Below are 21,689 nucleotides of genomic sequence, written 5' to 3'. Positions count from 1 at the left end.
ATTGCGGAGTCATACTTATTGCGTGTTGTGTTGGATAACCCACCCGAAACTATAGCCTACTGTAGCATACACAAGATTGATCAGAAATTGTTTTAGAAATCAAGAAGCACAGTTTTTTGAGCGTAGAATTTGTTTTCTCGATTGATCACAGATTTAACAATCATTGTACAAAGCCCCGTTTCACTGAAAGACTAAAAAATACCTTAATTGCAAAACTTGTATCTTTGTCCCGGGATTCAGCCCTATTGTGTATGTATTTTTTCAAAAGTTCAATGTTTAGTTTTACCCACGAGAAAAATTCTTGCAAAAATATCGAGAACATTTCTAGTTTAAATACTGCTTGTTAGCATTTATCACAATAATTTGAAACGCTAGGTTTGCATAATTGCAAAGCCAACGCTTTATCCGTTGCGCCATCCCACCTAAAATACTATTATACCAAATTTTTCAAAGCAAATGCAAAACCAAAAAGCAAATGCATTAGTTTTGCTAATTTTCGTAGTAATCATAGTTGTGCCTTTATGTTTATATCACAGAAACTTGCAAAATTAAAATAGGGATAGTTCAGAATCACATCGACGAAAAGAATGGTTTCTAACGATAAAATGTCTGCACTCAATCAATCAGTTCCAAAGAAACAAGTTTGAAATCATGATTTTAACATATCCAAACAGCAAAAAATAACGTGTCACAAATTTATTTCACAAAGTTTTCTAGCTTTCTATTTACAATAATTTATTTTTCGTGCCAGTATCGATAAAAATACGAAGTTCTTGAAGTTGAAGTTAGCTCCGGTCTCAATATTTATAGAATAAAATTTACGAAAAAGATATCGTTCAACAATGAAGGAACTCCTATTTGACGTGTGGTTAAATGTTTCTTGGGTGATTGTTGGTAACCGCCATGTTGTCCACGCAGTTTTCTATTTATAAGAGTGGAAATTTTATTCCTCACGCTTTCAACCTATATTTAGGTTCAGAAAACAATTAGTGGAATGCGGAACTGATCGAACTGAAACAATATCAGTGATTTGTTAATAACGCATCTCACAGAGTGTAGTGACCAGGGGGTAGTAAGCAAAAAATTTGGGGGGCGGGCAAATAAGTATTATTGCTCATGTCAGTGAGGCCGGTGACGAATCAGGAAAAAGCGAAGCACTCAGAGGGATCTTGGGAACCTTCTATAAAAAATTTGTAAAAATACCTTAAAAATGTGCATTCTGAGAGTTCTTTCTGCCTTAATCTATAGTAAAACTCTATCAAATGATGCTGTAACAGAAGGTAAACTGTTTATTCAAAATATTTCTGAAAAAGAGGAAATTGACTCCTCTAACTACGCCGCTGGTTGTAACCTCCGAAGAGTTACCCTCTTTGCAAGCTAGTGGTTACACATTGGCATAAAATAAAGTAAACATGCACTTCGATTCGGTCAAAAAATTATTTTATGCTAATAAGTCGTGCCCGCATGGCTTTAACAACTAGCACACCTCCAATTGCATATGGTGCAATATGCAGTATAGGTATGTGGAGCCAACTGACTCTTTCAACTAATTTACCTACTTTAAACTCTTAGGTTTGGTTGCCGTGCTTAATTTACTTTCGTGTAAGTAACCTTTACATCTGCATCGCATGCACGTTTTAAACTTTTATGGTTTTGCCACCTTTTCCTTTTGTTGGTTTTGTTCCGGTGCTCTAGCTTAAACATCTCCATTGCTCTTGCATTCCGCCACAGAAAAATAAATTGAATTAAATCACTAATTAAAACCATGGCACCAAGACCGACAGATTGTAGTAACTAAGCGTTAAGCAGATTAATTTGTTTAATTATTTTGTTTATTAATTTATTTATCTTTTTGACTTGTCCCCAAAATAGCCTAATTAAGCCTAATAACTTATAACTTCTATTGGAAAAATTCTTGCGGGAATTAGGCTAAAAAGTTATAAAGAAATGCTTTTTTTCCTAAAAGATACTTCCTTGAAGATAAAAATAGATCTACAGTAGAGCAGAAAGGCTTGAAGTTTTCTAGGCATGAGACGCATTTCGCAGTTCATGAGCGTTGGCGGGTTGGCAGCGATTTTAGTTTTTAAATTTTGGTTTAAGCGTTTATGATTGTGAAGATGAGACCGGATAGAAGATTTTCTCCCATCGACCGTAAGCGGGCCACACTTTGAGAACCCTGGTTCATTATTGCAGGTTTAGGAGTTTTAACAAAGCTTTTCATATGAGTTTTTACGCCTGGAAAAAATCTTTTTTTTTATCATAATTTTGTTTAAAGATTACTTACTGCATGAATAGCATGAAACAGATCCGGAGATTAGCAGGAAACAGATGTGTTAGACTAGCACCCCTTGGAGGTGCTGGAATAGACTATAGGGGGTGCTAAATGCATGCAGTATAATATCAAAAAATACCATTTCACTTTTCTGTATTTTTTCGTCTTTCAGCCAGTATCAGCAGTTGTCATATCAATGATTGCTGTTTCGAAGTAGCCTACATGATTTGCTGTTATTGTGGTCATCTCCTAGTCAAGTACGCAACTTGATCCTGAGTAGTTTGTGAGAACTTACCTGGTGGGTGCTTTGCTGTAATATTGTTGCTCACCTCTCGCTCTAGAAACCACCATGGCAAAATACGTTCTCACAAATCACCATATCCAGAGTGGATTCAGCAGCCCTTCTTGGCAGACATGAGTGATGATAATAGACTAAAGGAGGAGCTGATTGATATGCAGGTGAATCAGAGTTGTCGAACAAAATTTTGTTCTTCCGCTTGCTGATTTCTGGTGTGATCAGTTGACAGCATATCTTCATCTTGCATTGGCACGGGCAGCATTGGAATTGATTGTTCCATTTCCGACTACCTACCTGTGTGAAAAGGCGATCTCCACCATGCTCCAAATCAAAACAGTTGGCCGGAACCGCCTTCAACATGGGTTGCTCCACGATATGACAGTGGCTTTGACCAACACGAAGCCTCGAATAGAGAAATTGGTCACACATAAGCAACAACAGAAATCACATTGATACATGTGTACCCGGCTGGGTAACTTAAGTTTGTCCATGTTCTTTCACTATTCTCGGGTTTTCCTATTTCCTTTATCACCAATGACGACAGTAGTTTTGAATAATAAACAAAATGATCAATTTGTACATCGCTTTCCTTTCAATAGTGCAGGCCAAAGCTTTGACATGCTTTTTGATCGCTGGCAGTATATTTTGTATTTTTTTGTCGCTTAACAAACTGTGCTGTTGTTTTAAGAGAGTTGATTCACTTACATATGGTTATAATTGAGTTTCTGTTGGTGAATGAAAGTCAAATACCAAATCCTGAATCAACTTCGTTAAAACAACTGCACAGTTTGTTAAACAACAAGAGACTTCATTACAAAATATATCACCAGCAATCTGAAGGCATGTCAAAATTTCGGCCTCTACTAAACTTTTGGTCAGCACTGTAGTAGTCGTATATCAACAATAGTTAGGGAGTGCTAGACTGCTCAGGCCTGTTTACAGGGGTGCTAGAGTCAGAAAAGGTTAAGAAACGCTGTGTTAGAGAGTGCAGACAGTGTGCTTGTAGCAATGCAAACCGTACCGTATCTTGAAGTGCATAAACATTTTTATTGTCAATCATTATAGACCAGGGGTCACCAAACTTTTTCTCTGAGGGCCGGATTGCTGCGAGATAAACAGCTGCGGGCCGAATGCAAATTGCGAAAAGATATACAACTATTTAAAATTTCCATTGACTTGAATTGAGCACAACAAATAACAAAGTCAGCGGTGGAATAGCAAAGTTGTGATGAAAATCGAAAGGTTGCTGGAAAATTTATCCCCTACTGTGATACACTACAGGGCATCGTTCTCTTGAAAAACATTACATCTTTCCCAATTTGGCCTAGGCTGTCCCCTTTGTAGTGGCCTAATGACAAAAAGCAACGTCAGACCTTTACTAAAAGTTTGGTAACTTTTTTTCTTAACAGTTGTAGTGCAGCTGTTATTTCCGCAGCACGTGGCGGGCCGGATGAAATCAGTTCGCATGCCGTAGTTTGGTGACCCCTGAACTAAGTGAAAACGAATCCTCAGTAAGAAATAAACGTATAAATGACCCGTAGTGCTGAATATATGCGACAGTAAACTATTTTGTTATTCCACGTTCAGATGTGAAGAAAATATACCAAGATTCATTCATTTTAATGTAACTATATACTTCTTTGTAAATAATTAATTGAACTAAATTGTTTTGCAATGTCATTAGGCTACATGTCAAACAATATTTTCAAACGGTACAAGCTATAGTCAAAATGAAAATCTTTTCCTGGCTGTGTTTGCTAGTAACCTAGCCTCTCCAGGGTGTCCATGGGGTACGTTAGAACCCAGAATGATTTTAGGGGCTCATGAACCTTTTCAAGGGCACGCGAGCTTGAAGAGACTACCACGTATCCTTTACATACAGTGAGTGTTTCTTAGAAGTGTATTGTTGATTCGGGCCCGAGGTTCTCATTGGTCATGGACTAAAATTATCCACTCAATGGCTCTGACCTTCTGGGTTTAGATCGTGTAAGCATTGCTGATTAGGCTATGGGGCGGTAAAATGCTAAATCTTGGACCTTAAAAGTTAAATCAACGGCGACGAAAACAAATCAATAAACTCAAGGCAATTTAACCACTGGTTGGTTTGGTTTAGTTTTTGAATCTTTCTCCTCGGACTGACAAAGCCTTGATAGATTATTTCTGGTAGTTTCGCATACTTGTAGTGTAGAGGCTTCTGACGCAGGGCCGGTGACTGAGCTTGACAGAGTGAAGTTTTCCGATTGTTGAAATGTTGTTGCCAGGGAATTATTCCATTCAATATGTGCCACTGAATGGAGAGCATTTCTTGGAATGCGTTGATCAAGCGCACACCCCGAGAGTCGAACAAGCGCCGCTTGATCTTGAAGCTTCTTCGGTCACAAAGTCAAGTGCTAATCAACTGAGCTATCGGGGCTGAGCTACCAACTGAGCTATGGACAGTAAAGGCAAATATCTTTTATCGTCAACTCTCAGCCACTCAATCAGTCCTTCATTGATTTAACATTTATGATTTGAAAATGTTTGAGCATTAATACATTAATCGTTTGTTATTTTGTACATCTTGCAGGAGGCTTATATGTTACAGCGAAATCATCACAGAGTTTATCAAATTCTTTGCATCGTGCAGCCTATGATTATTTCCTATCAGGAATAGCCCTTACCGAGAAAAACCACTAAACTAAAATGAATTTAACAACAACAATAACAACAACAAATGGATCTGGGTAAGTTCTGAAAACACCTTGTAGTTAATTAAAACATGAGTAACTTAGTTCAAAAAATCTTTATCCTGAGACTAGGTTATTATACTGTATAGGGTTTGAATTCCTGTCACAATCTCTGTTATAGAGGTTGAGAGCATAATTATGAAGTCTTCGAGCGTCTTCTGTTTCCGTTCTCTCCAGCTCCAACGCGTAAAGAGACTTTGGAAAGACTGATGGCATAGCTTAAATTAGTGTTTCACAACCTATTTAAGTTCGTGACCCACTTTTATTGCATTTTTTTGTGCGACCCGCAATGAGATATGACCAAACGAATAAAAAAACAAATACAACGTATCCACATGCAATTTAGGCTACTATTAATGCGAAACTTAAGTTTGCATATTGGATATTATTAGATCAAGTCGAGGCTTGATAGAAGACAAGCTCACACGCAACGTAGCATTCAGAGTGTCCGTTTTCAGGCACTGTTTTTATTGGACTTTTTGGGTAGTGTGTGTGTCCAGGTGCCTCTGAAGCTTCGATGGCTTGTATGACGGATTCGACAATATGTTTGCACACTCAACACATTGTACTTTTGGCTCAAAGTCATTTCTTGCCTCAATGAAATCATATTTGATGTAATCAAAGTGATATTTTCTCATTACAACTTTCCTAGATTTCCTTTCTTTTCCATTTACTTCGTTACTTTTTCTTTTCAAAAAACTATTCATTTGGTGACTATAAAAAAATCAAATACTGTAAAGTTAAAGAGTATAAATAAAATACATCAACTCTTGTTTAGCCATTATTTAAAACACCTCTAATTGGACATAAGATTAACAGTTACATAAACCGACGTCTTAACTGTTTACCTCAATTCAACAAACTACTAATCTGCCTATAGCAGCCTACCTACGCTTTCCAACGCAATGCGACACAACACATAGTTCTAATTGTTACACATTTCTTACATTTGTTGCATAACTGTTACCTAATGATTATGCAATAATTTTCCGATTTAATAGAAAACTGTAGGCTACCATTTAGAAAAAGCTTCGCGGCTCATCTGAAATAGCTTCGCGAGCCACTGGTTGGAAGCACTGGTTTAAATGGAAAATCAAACGCGAAGCAGACTAAAATAATAGTTTTGAGAGTGTTGACTGAAACCTTCTGAGCTAGCGAATAGTTTTGTGCTTTCAACAGATGAACAAGCATTGTTCGCATCAAACTCTGAATAAAACTTGATTTGTTTGACGATTTCACTATAACTCACTTCACAATTTCTAGGACTCTGTTTCACCATAGTTAATAAATATACCTAGTTCGCAAGCTGCCGTTGTTTTAAACTCGGCACGTACGCCCTCTGTCGGTGGTTAACACGTTTTGCTGACTCAGCAAAACCACTATGGGAAAACCTGTAGAAAAATTGGCGAATTGATGGTTGCAGTGTTTGTTAGGTGAGTTTGGGCTGCTGAATGAGGGGGAATAACGCTAGAAAGAAGAAAATGTGCTACAGAAGTGCTAAACCTTCCTTTTAGGCCTTCACAGTGTAATTTTAATTAATTCTCTTAGGCCTAGGTTAGCATGAATATAAGTCATAAAATTGTGGTTTGAGTTTTCAATCACTAAGCAATTGATAAGTTTAAAGTAGTGGTCTTTAAAGTTAATAAGTTGCAATGTACCAAGTAGGCTACAGTGACCTACTAATTGAAAGGTTTAATTAATAAATATTTGTGGAAGCTTGAACTTTAAGCTGAATTAGGCTTGGAATTACCGTAGTAATTGATAGATGCTTCTTAGCCAGCATCATTTACAAAAAGTATTGATTGATCAACTAATTCAGTTGTCAGTTATTTTAAAAAGGTGTTTAAAGTTGTTTTATTTAGTGATACAACAAAACAGTCATGGGATTCAATCTGTGACACTCAAAATAGCCACTCCCAAAATAATTTATAAACAAAAAGAGCATTAAGATAAATTTGAGTACCGGTAAGTATACTGTATAGGTTCATTAATTTAAAGCACCAATGTCATAACTAAGGTTAAAAGTCCTGAGATTTAACTCAAAACTAGTTAGACTGAATGAAGCACAGCAGAATCAGATAACTTGTTCCATTTTGGGGAACCCGCTTTGCGACATAGCATCTAAATTGGTTATGTATATACCGTAGACAAAGGTTATGTTTTGTCTATTTCCTTTGTGTTGTAATTTTCTATTAATTAGCAATTATATAAATATCTTTTATTGTTCAAAGTCTTTGCACATTACAGTTCATAATCAAATGCTGAACGCTATTTAGGATCTTGTGAATTATCTTAGTTACGATTATTTAGTTTGATAATGGCACAAGTTAAGCGTAAATGTGATGAACTAAACTGTTGTTTACCACAATGTAACAACACCACAAATATGGGATTTTGTTCCAAAGTGGTGAAAAGAAAAGGTTTGCTGTTTCAACAGCACAGTGGGCAGAACAGTTTCATCAGGTAAGATCAACACTATAAAATAGTGTAATTTTATGTTGTACCGTATGCATAATGGTTGATGTTGGTAAATATTAAGAGCTTATGCCTAGTGAATCACGTAATGTGTCACACACGTCATGTTTATTTTTTGTAATTTAAGCAATAAGCATATGGTACATATGGTGCTTACTGCTAATGTACTCATACCTATATAGAGAAGATGCACTGATCTATCATTCCTGTGTGTGTATAGTTAATATAATTAGTGATGAACACGTGTGCTAATTGTAACATACATTGTTAAATGTTATTTATGATATAGGTCATTGATTTTCAGATTTAATCGGAGATGTCAATAGAGAGAAGATGCTACTAATTGAAGCTTCTCTAATCGTCCCTGTCCTTACCAGCGATAAGTTGAGAAACGTTTGCTGCTCGCAGATTTTATGTACTTGCAAGAATAAAGCAGGATCCTCTTGGAAACTACTTTTCAAAGAGTTGCATGTGATACCATGCCTACAGTTCGAATGTTTAGCAGTACCTCCAAAACTTTAGATATTGTAAAGCAATCTGCAGTGAAGGGATCTAATGTCGTGAGTGAACATTAGACTAACCACCCCGGCATACTGCACTTTACTCGAGACTGCATAAAACAGTGATTGAAATTGGCACTTTGAGAATCCGTACCTACATTGAAGGAACTTCGTAGCCACAATGCATACTGTTATGCTAATTTCCGGTGCAGTCAACCTCACATATTACATACGGTATGGGTTATGGACGAGAACTTTAATCCTGATGGTTTCTTATACTTTTTAGTTCATTCGGATGAATGGGAGTTATAAGAGTGGTTTACTGTACTTTCACTGCAACTACATCATTGCCGCATTGGCACCTTCTTTGTACTTTTTACAGTATATATTTAAGTTATGGTGTTAATAGAAAGCCTATTTCATTCTTTAAAGTAATGTGTTGTGAAATCAGCTTGAAAAGCATATGTACAATAAAAGTATGCTACGATTTTATTGTACAAAATAAAATACAACAGGAATCCTCCTTCAATGTTTGCTTTTAGAATTGTTTATACTTTTCAGAGTGCTACATAGTGCACTGTTTGGCTTATACGACTGTTTTGCTGTTTTGTTTCTACCATGTAAGAAGTCTTATAGCACTGGCAAAAAATATGACTCCTCATACGCATGACATATCTCTCCAGCACTTTTTTTTTATAAGTTCAGTTTTTTTATTTCTGACCATCACAGCAAAAACAATACACGTCAACATAGCAAGGGTCCAGAAAAGTTCTTCAAAAGCGCATTCATAGAGGGTTTCCAGTTAATAGATTGCCGTATACCTTGCACAGTCCAAGTCCGGCAATAAGCTTCCTTCACAATAGTCATGACATGCAATTATGCAGATTAAGGTTGTTGATTTCATTGCGCAACATGTCGGTGTAATACCACACTTTTCGAAGAGAATTTCCACCTTCCAAATCTTCATTCAACTGTAAAATACAAATAAATTCAGTAATGCACCATCTTCATCAGGTGCCATTAATCTGTCCCAACTTAGGTGACCATGTGATGCCATTGTTCTTTAGCATATGGTACCAGTAAAGTAATGCATATGCGTAAAATAAGTCACGTTCAATTGCTATATGTATATAGTATACAAAAAATGGCATCCAAAGAAGAACGTTTATTACCTCAAAATGTAAATATAGCTACGGAATTATTGAATTAATGCACTTCTAAAGTAGCACCATCATAATGGATTAATAGATTAAAAAATATTATTTTTTGTTGTAACATTGACTGATTATGTCTATCCAAAACTAATATGTAACAACAACAGAGGAGCAGTGCCAACATGAGTCAAGTAAGTTTGTATGCAAATAATTTGTTGTCTCATAGCAATGTTTTGTGGCATTATGATTAATGCTAAGAACAAGCTTATTTAAAACATATATATTCATTCAACTTACCTGATAGGAATTGTCTCATGCTCTTGGTAATAGTCTTGCGTAATAGTTCATTTACAACAGGTGGATTTAGCAGCATTCCTTTTGTTCCAAAAATGCAAAAACATCACACAGTTCAAAACACTCAACATGGGAAAGAAGACTGTGCACAGAGTCAGCATCATCTCCATGCAGCTTAAAGGAGTATCATATATACTGTGATTTTCCGGCAAACAACAGCTTTTGATTGTGGAAGTAAATTTCAAATCACTTTTGATAGAAATGCTGTATTGTGGCACACCTTTACATAATTGCATTTGCATATATCATTAGCTTCCCAGTACCAGTAGGTAAAATGTAGCCATTCAGATGCAATGCTATTGCTTGAACCAGCAGAGGTTGAGGTAGTATGTATTCTCCATTTGTAGCCAGTACATATAGTTTTTAGTGATATAAAGCTCAACTCAATATCAGATAAACTGGAATATAATTTTTTCTTGTGGGATACTGGTGATACTTCATTGTGAAGCACAATTCTACGCCTCTCTGGAACTCTTTTGCATGGTATCAATTTCTCAGGGACATTCAAACTTGGCAGTGCACCAAACTTTAACCAACTTCTTTGTGAAGTTTTACAAATATCACCTTCATTGAAATGCATATTACAAACGAAAGCTTTACCATCATCAATTCGTTGCTTGAAGGAAAGGTTTGTAGGTGGCCTGTATTTGAACAAAACTTGCAAAAACTTGTTTTTACATCTGCAGCCCTTCCATAGCGACCATGATTTTTTTCCGTTGGGAACAACAAAGAGTGAAATGTCAGGGTATGAAGAAAAATTGGTACATCCTGGCATACAACAATATTTTCCAAGACAAGCCATAATACATATATACAGCTTAGCTAGAGAAAAATTAAGAGAAACTTTAATAGCTGTTTTTACCTAAGAATACACATCGATCAAAATCGCTCACAAAAATGCACTAAAAGTATCCAAATGCTGATATGCTTTAAAACTAATTTTTAATATTTACATTGCAAGTCACTCTTCGTCAGGTAGGAATCTACTGTAAGTATGCAACACTGCTAGCAGCTGAGATGGGCTATACTAAAATGTGTAAGACTGCATGGTGCAGGTTTTCGTGTGGTTTACCAGTAATATTGGCCATTTAAGTTCTTGGCCATAAAACTGTACTAAGTCGGCTATTCTGAAAACCACACTAGCCTTAGCCCAAAATTTAATAAAATGTGTATAGCTGTTAGCTATGTTGCTGGTAACCTAGCATCCTGCTGAAATAGTAGCTGTGGAAAGCTACCAGTGCCTTTCTGCCTATATGACTCAACTTGGTGCTGCAAGCATTCTGAGGAAAACGTGCTCATGGACTGTTATATTTTAATTAAAATTGCACTGTGAAGGCCTAAAAGGAACGTTTAGCACTTCTGTAACACAGTTTCTTCTTTCTAGCGTTATTCTCCCTCATTCAGCAGTCCAAACTCACCTAACAAACACTGCAACCATTTAATTTGCCAGTTTTCTACAGGTTTTCCCATAGTGGTTTTGCTGAGTCAGCAAAACGTGTTAACCACCGACAGAGGGCGTACGTGCCGAGTTTAAACGGCAAAATTCGTATTCAGTTGGCGAACTAGGTATATTTATTAACTATGGTTTCACAATTGTATAATTCTTTCACGATTTCTGAAAAACACACTACCATTTATTACCAGTTTGACTTGAGTAGATGACCAGAGTCACCCAGAAGCTAAAGTAATGTTACGTCATAAGAGCTAATTCTTCCGTTCAAACTTGTGAAGAAATAATTATGAAAATATCTATGTTTTAATGAACAAAACAGCACCCCCCTAAAGAAACACTAATCTACATATAAAATCACTGTTAAAAAGGAGTCCTAGCGCAAAACGCTTTTTTTCAATTAGGTTGAGTTACTTTTAATCCTGGAGGCTAAGGCTAGAAATTTTATTTTTACACTCTACTTCTCAGTAACCACTCACTGTATAAAAGCCAACCGCAAGTTAGTTATGATGAACCTAACTGGTGAAAACGTTTTAGCCTACTTAGCGGAGAAAGGGTGCTCGAGATGTTGGTTCGACACCCAAAGAGAGCAAGTGGGTGTGTCTTGGTAACAAACTAATTGACCTGCTTTGAAAATGAAAATAAAGTTTGACCTTTGACCTTGTTATTCGCTTTTTTTCATAATATAAATGTAGCTAAAATTTTACTACTGTCAACTGTTCAACTTGATTGGTAGTTAACTTATTTTTGTTTCAGGGTTTCCCAGTTACCTTTTGGGACAACCGAGATAGTAATAACAGCCTCAATTCTGCTGCCATTGTGCGTGTTTGGAGCTATTGCAAACACTATTACAATCACCGTCATTGCGAAGTCAGCCAGTTTGAAGTGAATATTATTAGGATTTCATTAATTTATACAAACTGTAGTAAACAATCAAACTATAAAATGAAGATTGTTTTTGTATTTGAAATTATTATCAATCTAAGAATTATAAATCTAACGTATGATCAAACTGATGCCTTACTTACAGTGGATGACCATCTTTCTGTTTCTTAAATTACAATATTTATATTTCATTCTGAAAATTGTTACGTAAAATAAGTTTATCATCTTTTTCCATACATCACATATCGGTATGACACAATAAGACCAACAGTCTACAAAATGATTAAACTGCAATAGCTTTTAAAAACTCTCAGCGATAAAACTCCCTATAGAAAGTGCGACGTTGTCTTTCTGAAAATTGTTTACGGTACAAACGTGAGCTAGCCTATTTGTATTGTAGGAGAAAGGCTAATTAGGCTACCCCAAACATGTTTACCATGGGAAAATTTTACCTAACCTGAATTGTTACATAACCTACATTGTACATAATGATCGACAATAAAAATGTTTATGCACTTCAACATACAAAAGAACTAAAAGTTTGTGGAAATTTCGAAGTGGATTGTCAAAGCTAATTTAAAGCCACAAAGTGCTTTTATTTACCAAGGAATAAATTTAACCAGCTCTGTAGAAAATGTCTATGCTTACGTCACTTTTAGGCTACTTTGCGCATGCGCGTAATCATGTGCACAAATTGTAACAACAGCTTTACCGTTAGCCTAGAACAATTGTTTACGGCTGTCGTACAACAGTTTTAACGTGTTTTAATGTAGTAAAGTAGCAAATAATACTTGACTTTTAAATGCCAATACAAAAATGGGGTAGCGAAAATACACAATGAAGGGCAATTTTTATGGTGTTGTAAATATAGCTCTTCCTGAAAAGTAATTTTGGGGTAGAGGAAGTTTTGGATAAAAAAATCCTAAAAAAATTTACCTATTAAATATATATAGTTTTATCGCAAAATCAGGGCTAAGTTAAACTAAAAGTTATCGCCCTGAGTCACTAAGTTATAATTGTCAATTAACTCCAAGCATCACTATTAATCTAACTAGTGGTGTTTTGTGCTTTGTGCAGGACAACGTTTTATCTGCTTATCCTGAGCCTAAGTGTATCTGATCTTGTGTCTGCTCTTATCAGTCCTCTGGCTCTCTATCGCCTCACTTGGGGGTTCGAGTATTGGAGATGGTCCACCTTTCTATGCACTGTAAGTTGTAAGTGTGTGAAATTATCATTTAATACAATACTCTCCGCTTATCAAGTCCACGGTAAATAGGCCCGCCCGCTTGGTAAGCCCAATTTGCAACAAAATTATTGAATGTATAGGAGGTGCAAAGAGTGGTCCCGATGAATAAGCCCAAAATTGTCCCTTTTCGAGGTGAGCTTAATAAAAGGGGACTGTTTTATAATTTTCTTCATAGTTTTTATGAATTACCATCACTGTTTGAATCAATTAGTTGAAATCCTATAGAACTTATGATGTGTTACACCAAGATTTTACTAAAACAACTATATTTTTCTCGGTTATTTCTTGCAGTTTTACTGGTCAACTGATATTTGGACTTCATGCGTCACAGCTTTACACATTTTAATGTTTTCTGTGTTTCGTTTCATCTCCGTACAATGGCCGCATCTTTACAATGCTTTCACACTCAAAAGAACCAAGGTAAAGAAGTAGGCTTCTGCATGGTTTGGTCTAAAAACATGATAATAAAAACGTTTTTTGAAGACTTTCCTGATGTTGATATTATCAAGGTAGCTTTTTTCTTAAACAATGCATCACAATTATGCCGTGTGATCAAAAGTGTTGTGTAAACAGATGCGTCGTTTGCCAATCTAAATTCGAAATCGGTGACTTAGTTGCATGTCTAGTACAGGAGTAGGCTAGGTGAAAAAATAGAAAATGCATAGGTCTCATTGGCTTGCATGATGCATGTGTGACATGGTAACAACAGAATTACAAGTCGTTTGCATTAAAAAAATTACCTAAAATACAGTAAGCCACATTTTTCTAGTCCATAATCACCAATAGGCTGCAAGTGTGCCGTGTCTTCATTTTTTCTACTTATAATTAGGTCAAAGCTAACATCTGTTCTGTGTCAATGCATGAAGGCAGTTTGATAAGCGATATAATCGCTTTCTTCAAATAGTAGCAGTCTCACAAAAACAGTCAAACTCTTCCTATAAAAGTTCAAATCAAAACTTCATTGAAAGTGCGTTTAAACAAAGAATTCTTTGTATTTACAGAATACATGATAGTGTATGTATTTTTACAGTCAGAGCACCCTCTAGTCACATTATAATTTTTTCGGAAAACGTAAAAAGGGATTTAGTTTGTAGATTGGTCAATTCTTTATTTAATTTTTAGTTACAGTTCTTACTACATTGGTACTGACTGGCCTTCAAAAGTACAAGGAAGTAACCTACATCGACCTATAGAAAAGTAATTGCAACAAATTATGTACAAGAAGCAACCCAAGAACTAACAGGGAACAATTTGTCTTTACGTCATCTTAACGTCACAATCAGCCTTTAATGTCGATAAAGTCAAAAGATTTCCTAGATTTTGTGACGGAACTACTCTCATACTAATCTTAGTTTCGGTTAACGTTTTGGACATTTCGAAACGAGTTTTTTATGTTAAAAATAATAATTCAAAGAAATAATCTTGTCCTTTTATTTAATTTTGTGCCAGTTTTAATTCTTGCTCTGTTCTTTTTTACGTTTCTGCTCTAAACTATAGGCTTGCCATTTTTTGAAAAGCAGTACGGTAACAGAGAAGCTGAAAAAAATTGAAATGGCTTATTAAAGTAAAACTAACAACAGCGATCAAATGATGATTAGAACAAAAAAAGTGATACATTATGGGCAGCTTGTTTGAATTAATTTTTAAGTTACAAAAACAAACATTGGGAAAAATGTAAGAGCAGATCGTAAAAACCTTGCACAAACAAAGAGAGAGAGTTTATAAGGTAAAGGTCATAGGTCACATCTGTCCAAGCGTGATTAATCTGTTGAAGAAAGAAAAAAATAATGTCATATAAACGTATATGTATGCATATTACCTATTGTTCAACCACAACCATATAAAAACTAAACGATACCCCAATTTCAACTTTGCTTAGTTACACAAAAAACCTGCAATGGATACGAACAATAGCTCCAACATTTGCAAATCCCATTGTAGGTCTATACTATCCATTGTTCAACCACAACCATATACAACGAAACGATATCCCAAGTTAGTGACAGTGAAACTACTTGTACCATCCTTACCCCAAGTTCAACATTAATTTAGTTGAACACAAAAGAATGCAATGGATACGAACAATATCTCCAATATTCTCGGAACCATGAAGCTCTCACAAGAAAAGTTAAATGCGCAACAAAAGCGGGGTTTACAACGTAAAGTTTGCAACAATAAACTTTAAGGATTTCGTGGACAGGAAAAAAATTATCAACAAAGTTCTGGAATCGGATAGAACAGAGAAAAGGTTAATAACATCTTATAGATCTCAGCGCAATCAAATGAGAGTAGAGAGTTGTCTTGAAGTTTCAGATGCGATAATGGTTTTCAAGAGTGTAAGCCCAATGAGAATCCCTATGAAGATATTAGACTGGACTAAGTTGGTCACTTTCCAGCATGTTCTAAAAAAGGCAACTGGCAAACTTCCAGGATGCACAAGAAAAATTAACATGTATTGCATGAAATGTGAACATTCGTGGTGTTCTGAAACAAAAAGTGTTTCTACAACTATCACAACAAATGATTTTGCACTTTTGTCAACAGTAGTTTTATAGCCTATATATTTTTTGTTTTTGAACCATTTATTGTGTATTTGTATTTTTTCCATACTCATGAACTGTAAACAATATGTTTCTCGGCAGCCGATTGTTTAAGAATTGATAGCGATAGACACCATGTTTCGCCCACGAGGCTGGGCTCGTCAGTATCGCACCACTAATTCTTGCCACAAGGGTATTCGCCCGCCGCTTTCACCAGTCAGTTTAACTCTTATGAACTATAAACTATTAGGACATATTTTTCTTCTTTTGCGCATGACAAAAACTAGCCGAACACACTACTAGGGCATTTATGTTCTATTAGAATATAATTAATGTAATTATCAGAAAGAATCAAAGATGCGTTTTATACGAGGTATGTGTTCAATCTTTCATGTTTGAAGAAAATAAACCATGAAAAAATATTTTTGTTGCAAATAAATAAATCAGGGAATAAAGGGTTAATTTTTAATTTCGGACTTCAGCGAAACGTAATTTTCCTGCCGAGTAGAAGATAATAATAATAATATTTGCTTTTATTTAGCGCTGTATTCATCGCAGAATGCGTTGCTCCTCAGCGCTTTACAAAGCAGACAGTATCAAGATGTGATTTTTTTGAAAAAGGGTGTCCTAAGAAATGATTTAAATTTGTTAAAAATAAATTACTTGAGAAAAATACAGAAATTTATCGCGAACCATGAAAATCATCATCTCATCCGAAACTTTAAGACAACTCTCTACTTTCATTTCACTGCACTGAAGAGATCCGATCGAAAAATTGGCTTTTTTTCACTTGGTGTGGTTTTTGTAATTTTACACTTTGTGTGGAGCTACATGTACTTGAGAGGTCACTGATAGTGTTTGTCCACTTGTTGATTTATGCAAATCAGTTTGTATCCTCCGTGGGTCCTTGTTTACATCATGAACCAATCCTATGGATGCTGGGACACCACTTCATTTTCTTTGAAGATCAACAATTTGCTTTTAGCGCAATTTTGACAAATCGTTACATTTTCCTCAATCCATTGATAAAGAGTGGTAGCAGTTCGGGCATGACGAGATAGAATTGTATGGAAGAGTTATAAAACTCGGCTCTTCAGTTAATGAACGCGCCAAATATAAAATCTTGAAAAAAACTTTAACAAAATTTCAGCTCCTTAACTTAGAAAAATTTTATTTCAGATATCCATTTGCGCAGTGTGGCTGTTAACTTTTGCTTGCGGGTTTGTACCATTAACTTTTTGGATCGGCGTCAACAAGTGGATGAGAGGTAGCGGGATGCCTGGAACTAATTTACCTTCGTGTTCTTTAACTCCGACAAGGTACAATTCTGATCTGATGTCAAGCTGTATACTTTTGCATGCTTGGTCGGATTACCGGATTTGTCAAGTGATTTGACAATAGCGACCAATCGACACTGCATACCTAATCTATTAAAACAAGAAAGTTGCCACATGCTTACGTCCAACACTGCAACAATACTTACCAAAGCTGCATGGACTCGGTATTCTAACCATTCATGAGCACAGGAAAGCACTGATGGCTTTGTTATTTTATAAAGCCTGTGCAAACTCAAATTAATTATGACACAACAGCGATTATCACGGCCTTCGAAACGTAGTTCCTGAGTCATGTGCAATGACGAGTCATGTGGAACGTGGAGTCATGTGCAAGTGCAATGACGAGTCATGTGCAATGACCAGACGACTATCAACCTATCATAGCAAACCCGCAGCATTTGGCTGATACGATCGTTCTATCCAGGTTTGTGAAACAACTAACGACCATGTTGCTAAAAGGGAAACTCAATTTATCACAAGAGAAGAATAGTTGATTTGAGTTTGTATTTTTGGTTGGTTGATTTTGAATCTTTATCCTCGGACTGACCAAGCCTTGATAGGTTATTCCTGGTAGTTTCGCATACTTGCAGAGGCTTTTGACGCAGGGCCGGTTACCGAGATTGACAGAGTGAAGTTCTCCGATTGTTGAAGTGTTGTTGCCGGAGAATTATTCCATTCACTAGATGCCGCTTAATGAAGAACAGTCCTGGAATGCGTTACTCCCCGAGACTCGAACCAGCGTCGCTTGATCTTGAAGCGGGTAACCACTGAGCTAACGGGCGGACAGACTTCGGAGTCGCATTGTTTCTGTTCTTTTTTTTAATTGCAGACAACGTGCGCGATTTCTGAACTGATTCTGCGTCTGTAGAGATGAGATTACAATTTTAGAAATATCTTTTGCTCCGGACCTGGTTCAAATACGGAGAGCCGCGAAGGAATCCAATAAAAAAAAAATAGAAGAAAAAAAATTTTTGAATACCACAACCCGATCAGACTTGGCTACATCCAGTCTAGGATTTCGTCAGGTCTAACAAGACAGAAGTCCTTTGTAATCCAGAACCTTGCTGCAGCAAACAAAAAACAATCAAAATTATTCAATCAAGCATTTTATTTCTGTGTTGCAAATTAACAAAAAAATTGTTTTTCAGCATCCACCAACTTCAGCTTTACTCTAAAATATCCTATCCAATCTTGTTCTATGTTCCTCTTCTGATGATAATTGTCTTCTCCCTTGGAATCTTCCTCAAAATTTATCTGTTACGACGAAGAAGAAAAAAGCTGAGAGGTATTCGGAGCGCTGTGAGAATCAAATTTGTTTGCTAACAATCCAACGCCCGTGAAGTTACGTTTTTGAAGTAGGCAACGCTTCAAAACAGAGCAGATCTTATTCCATAAATTTTAGGCATAATTTTTTATGAACATACTTTTTAAAAGCAAAACTTTCTGCATACGTTTTTCCTTGGAAAATTAAAGTACTGTAGCTCTTGGCTTTGGCAGCAACATTGCAACAACATCACTAAAACGTTGACTGTTCAAAAAATTTTTATTCAACGAATTGAGTTTTTGGAAAATTGATGTGTTAACTTTAGAAAACAAACTTCCATCAGTGACTTTAATTTACGCCCATAATATAATTTTTAAATAAAAAATTGTTTTGTGTTTACGATAAATAGGCTACCTGTGCAAGCATCTTAGCATCCTATTTACATTTTAGAAAGCAGTACTAAGCAAGAGAAAGATACTATGGAAGCAAAAAGAAGACGAAAAGAAAATTACATCCTTCTTCAACTTGGATTAATTGCTGGATCCTTTGTTATTGGGTATATTCCAAGAACAGGTGGGTCATATGTCTGACTGCAGAAATGTTTTTTACATGTAGTTGTAGGCTACTGGGTAAGTTACAGCCTGAAGACTATAGAAGCTATACATTATTTGCAAAAAAGTTACACAAAGAATGCTGTAAGAGCTAACAGGACTGACAAAACATTAGAATATATTACTCTAACTTCATTATCTTGTAGCTTATTTAGAAAACTTTCACCATAAATGTGTGGCTTTATAGGTAAGCTACATTTTCTTTTTCAGATAGAAATTTATTCGAATTAATTCATAAAATCTTGTCAGCTCTAAATCATAAATAGCCTACATGTGTGGGAAAGGGCTACCTATTGTATAATATAATAAAACTGAAACTTGTCAATTTAGCGAGATCAGCGTGATGGTTTCTCCCATTGTAATATTGATGGGCTATGCAACATTTTATGCTGTAATATTTGATGTTCACCGATGAATTAAAAGAAAATATTGTATGAAACGCTCAGTAAACAGTTTTTTTTTATCTTGAATCAATACGTAATAAAAACTAGGTATCATCCTTAACACCACGAGGTAACCAAGTAGCCTATAGTCACCAGAAGAACGCAAGTCACTTTATTTATCAAATGCCTGGTGAACAGTTTCACTGTCTCTACGTAATGAATTTGTTGATACATCTTTAGTTTATCACTTTATTACTCTGGATGCACCTTCTATCCCACCGAGTGAGTACTGGAGGTTCACAATATCGGAGTACATAGCTGTTCGTGTCAGTGAGTGCTTCAATCCTGTCTTCTACGTCATATCTTCAAGGTAATTCTTTCCTATGGTTGTTGGTTGAAGAGGAAAAATGTCAATTTCAAAGAATAGTATGCAACTAATTTTCATGATCTATAACTTATGCAAATACTACTTGTTGTTGCCTTACGTTGGCTTTCCAATTATGCAAACTGGTTCGACTCCCGGCTTCAGCTGGTTGTTGGAAACACCGCTCACCTCTACACAGGGTGTAATAAATTGGATGGGCATAATTGCTGCAGAAAAGGCGACCGAAAGAAAGGATCTGGCTACCCTACTCTCCTTAGTGCCAAAGGCGTAGTACAATGAGCACCTTATCTTCTCATAGCCGACACTTGAATCAAATATGGGACCACCTTTACCTTTATTGCTTTCAGCTTTTTTAATCATTTCAATTAGTCGGGTAATAGTTCACACAAAAATATTTCGAGGAGCATAGACTGATTCAACAAGTTTGTATGGTATGTGTCCGAAATGTCTACTTTAGTCTTCCGTAAACTGAAGTAGCTAATTATTATTATCACCCGGTGCTTCAGGTTAGGCTACAAAACCGATTGTTATGCTCGGATGAAAGATTTCGTCTTTTTGTTGAAAAGCATTCTAGATAATGCTATTATTTAAACAAGAAAATTTATGTTGCGTTAATTTATTTTTCAAGGACAATGAGAAAAGAAACCACGAAAATGTTTAAATCAATCTGCCAGAAGTTGCATTGCAAGAGAAGGGAAGATGCAGTCAAGCCAGCAACAACCACAACAGGAACTTCTTCTCAACTATGAAGATCCACTTTGGTTTTGACTTGTTGAAAACTTTGCTTCATTCGATAAAAAGGATTTTTAAATGCAGTACACAATGTATATTCCATAAAAAGTGGCTTACTTGTGTGCAATTACGCGTTCTCAACGATTTACTTCATGTTTATAACATTTAAACTGCAAATAGACTACTTCAGAATCAAGACATTGGCAGAACTTGTTGGAGATTTAATCAAAAGTAACACCGCGCTGCAGTATATAACTTCGTAAATTTTAAGTTTTATTTTGTATGTTGTTCTCTCTGAAGATGCGCATTGTCATGATGCGCGAAACGTCAGTGAAACAATAAATCAACTTCTTTATTGTTGCTTTTACTTTCACTTTGATCAGATGAACGTTGCAACTACTGCTAAAACTTTTCAGTGTTCGATTTAATTTCGATTCCAGTATATCAATTAGTTTAAATGTTAACATACATTGTACCACACGCAGCAAATTCAAACGTCTGCTGATGTTGAATCAATGTAAAGTAACCACTGATTTTCTGTCTGGGACAGTGCTTGAGATTAATGTCCTTCTCATCTATCCAGCTAGCAAATCAGCTGTTTTTGTTAATTCAATGTAAAAACAACCGGTTTGCTAGCTGGGATTATACGACATCTTGTTAGCAATGTTGAGCGAAGAAAACACAAAACAAAAAAAACGACGTTTGCAACAAAAAGACTTAATGGAAGCAAAACAATCTTGAATGATGTGTAAGCTCAAGTTTTCTTTGTTTGGTTTCAATTTATTTCGTTTCAATATCAACGCATTTTGTCTTTCATTATACACAGCTCTGAAAGCGGTCCACACGTCTTTTTTGTAACTTTCTTAATTTGAGACGTTTGAAGGTATTTCAACAACACTAGTTATTATAGCTCAAAGTTATAGCTCAAAGTTATTATAATTTATCGAATAATTTTCTGTTAGAAAAGTTGGATTTGTAAACCTCTTACGCCTTGTACATGATCAACAACCTTGTGGTGGCACGGATTGAAGTATTTTCTATTTAATTATTTACCATAATAAAGTTGTATTTATTATA

At 35.8% G+C, this 21,689-nt stretch overlaps 1 protein-coding gene across 1 annotated transcript; it reads left to right on the top strand.

The window, feature by feature from the left end:
* Positions 1–4,924: 4,924 nt before the first annotated feature.
* On the top strand, positions 4,925–21,689 carry LOC145786669 (beta-2 adrenergic receptor-like). The gene is made up of 9 exons (XM_082598381.1): positions 4,925–5,293; positions 11,986–12,114; positions 13,192–13,321; positions 13,652–13,780; positions 17,080–17,219; positions 18,386–18,522; positions 18,952–19,074; positions 19,736–19,865; positions 20,509–21,689. The coding sequence occupies exons 1-9, from the start codon at positions 5,253–5,255 to the stop codon at positions 20,627–20,629; spliced, it is 1,080 nt and encodes a 359-aa protein (XP_082454507.1). The 5' UTR covers positions 4,925–5,252; the 3' UTR covers positions 20,630–21,689.

The sequence above is a fragment of the Aplidium turbinatum genome, chromosome 17 (assembly GCF_918807975.1).
Source record: "Aplidium turbinatum chromosome 17, kaAplTurb1.1, whole genome shotgun sequence".
Lineage (NCBI taxonomy): Eukaryota > Metazoa > Chordata > Ascidiacea > Aplousobranchia > Polyclinidae > Aplidium > Aplidium turbinatum.
The sequence above is the reverse complement of the archived record's forward strand: the minus strand, read 5'-3'. Positions and strand labels throughout refer to the sequence as shown.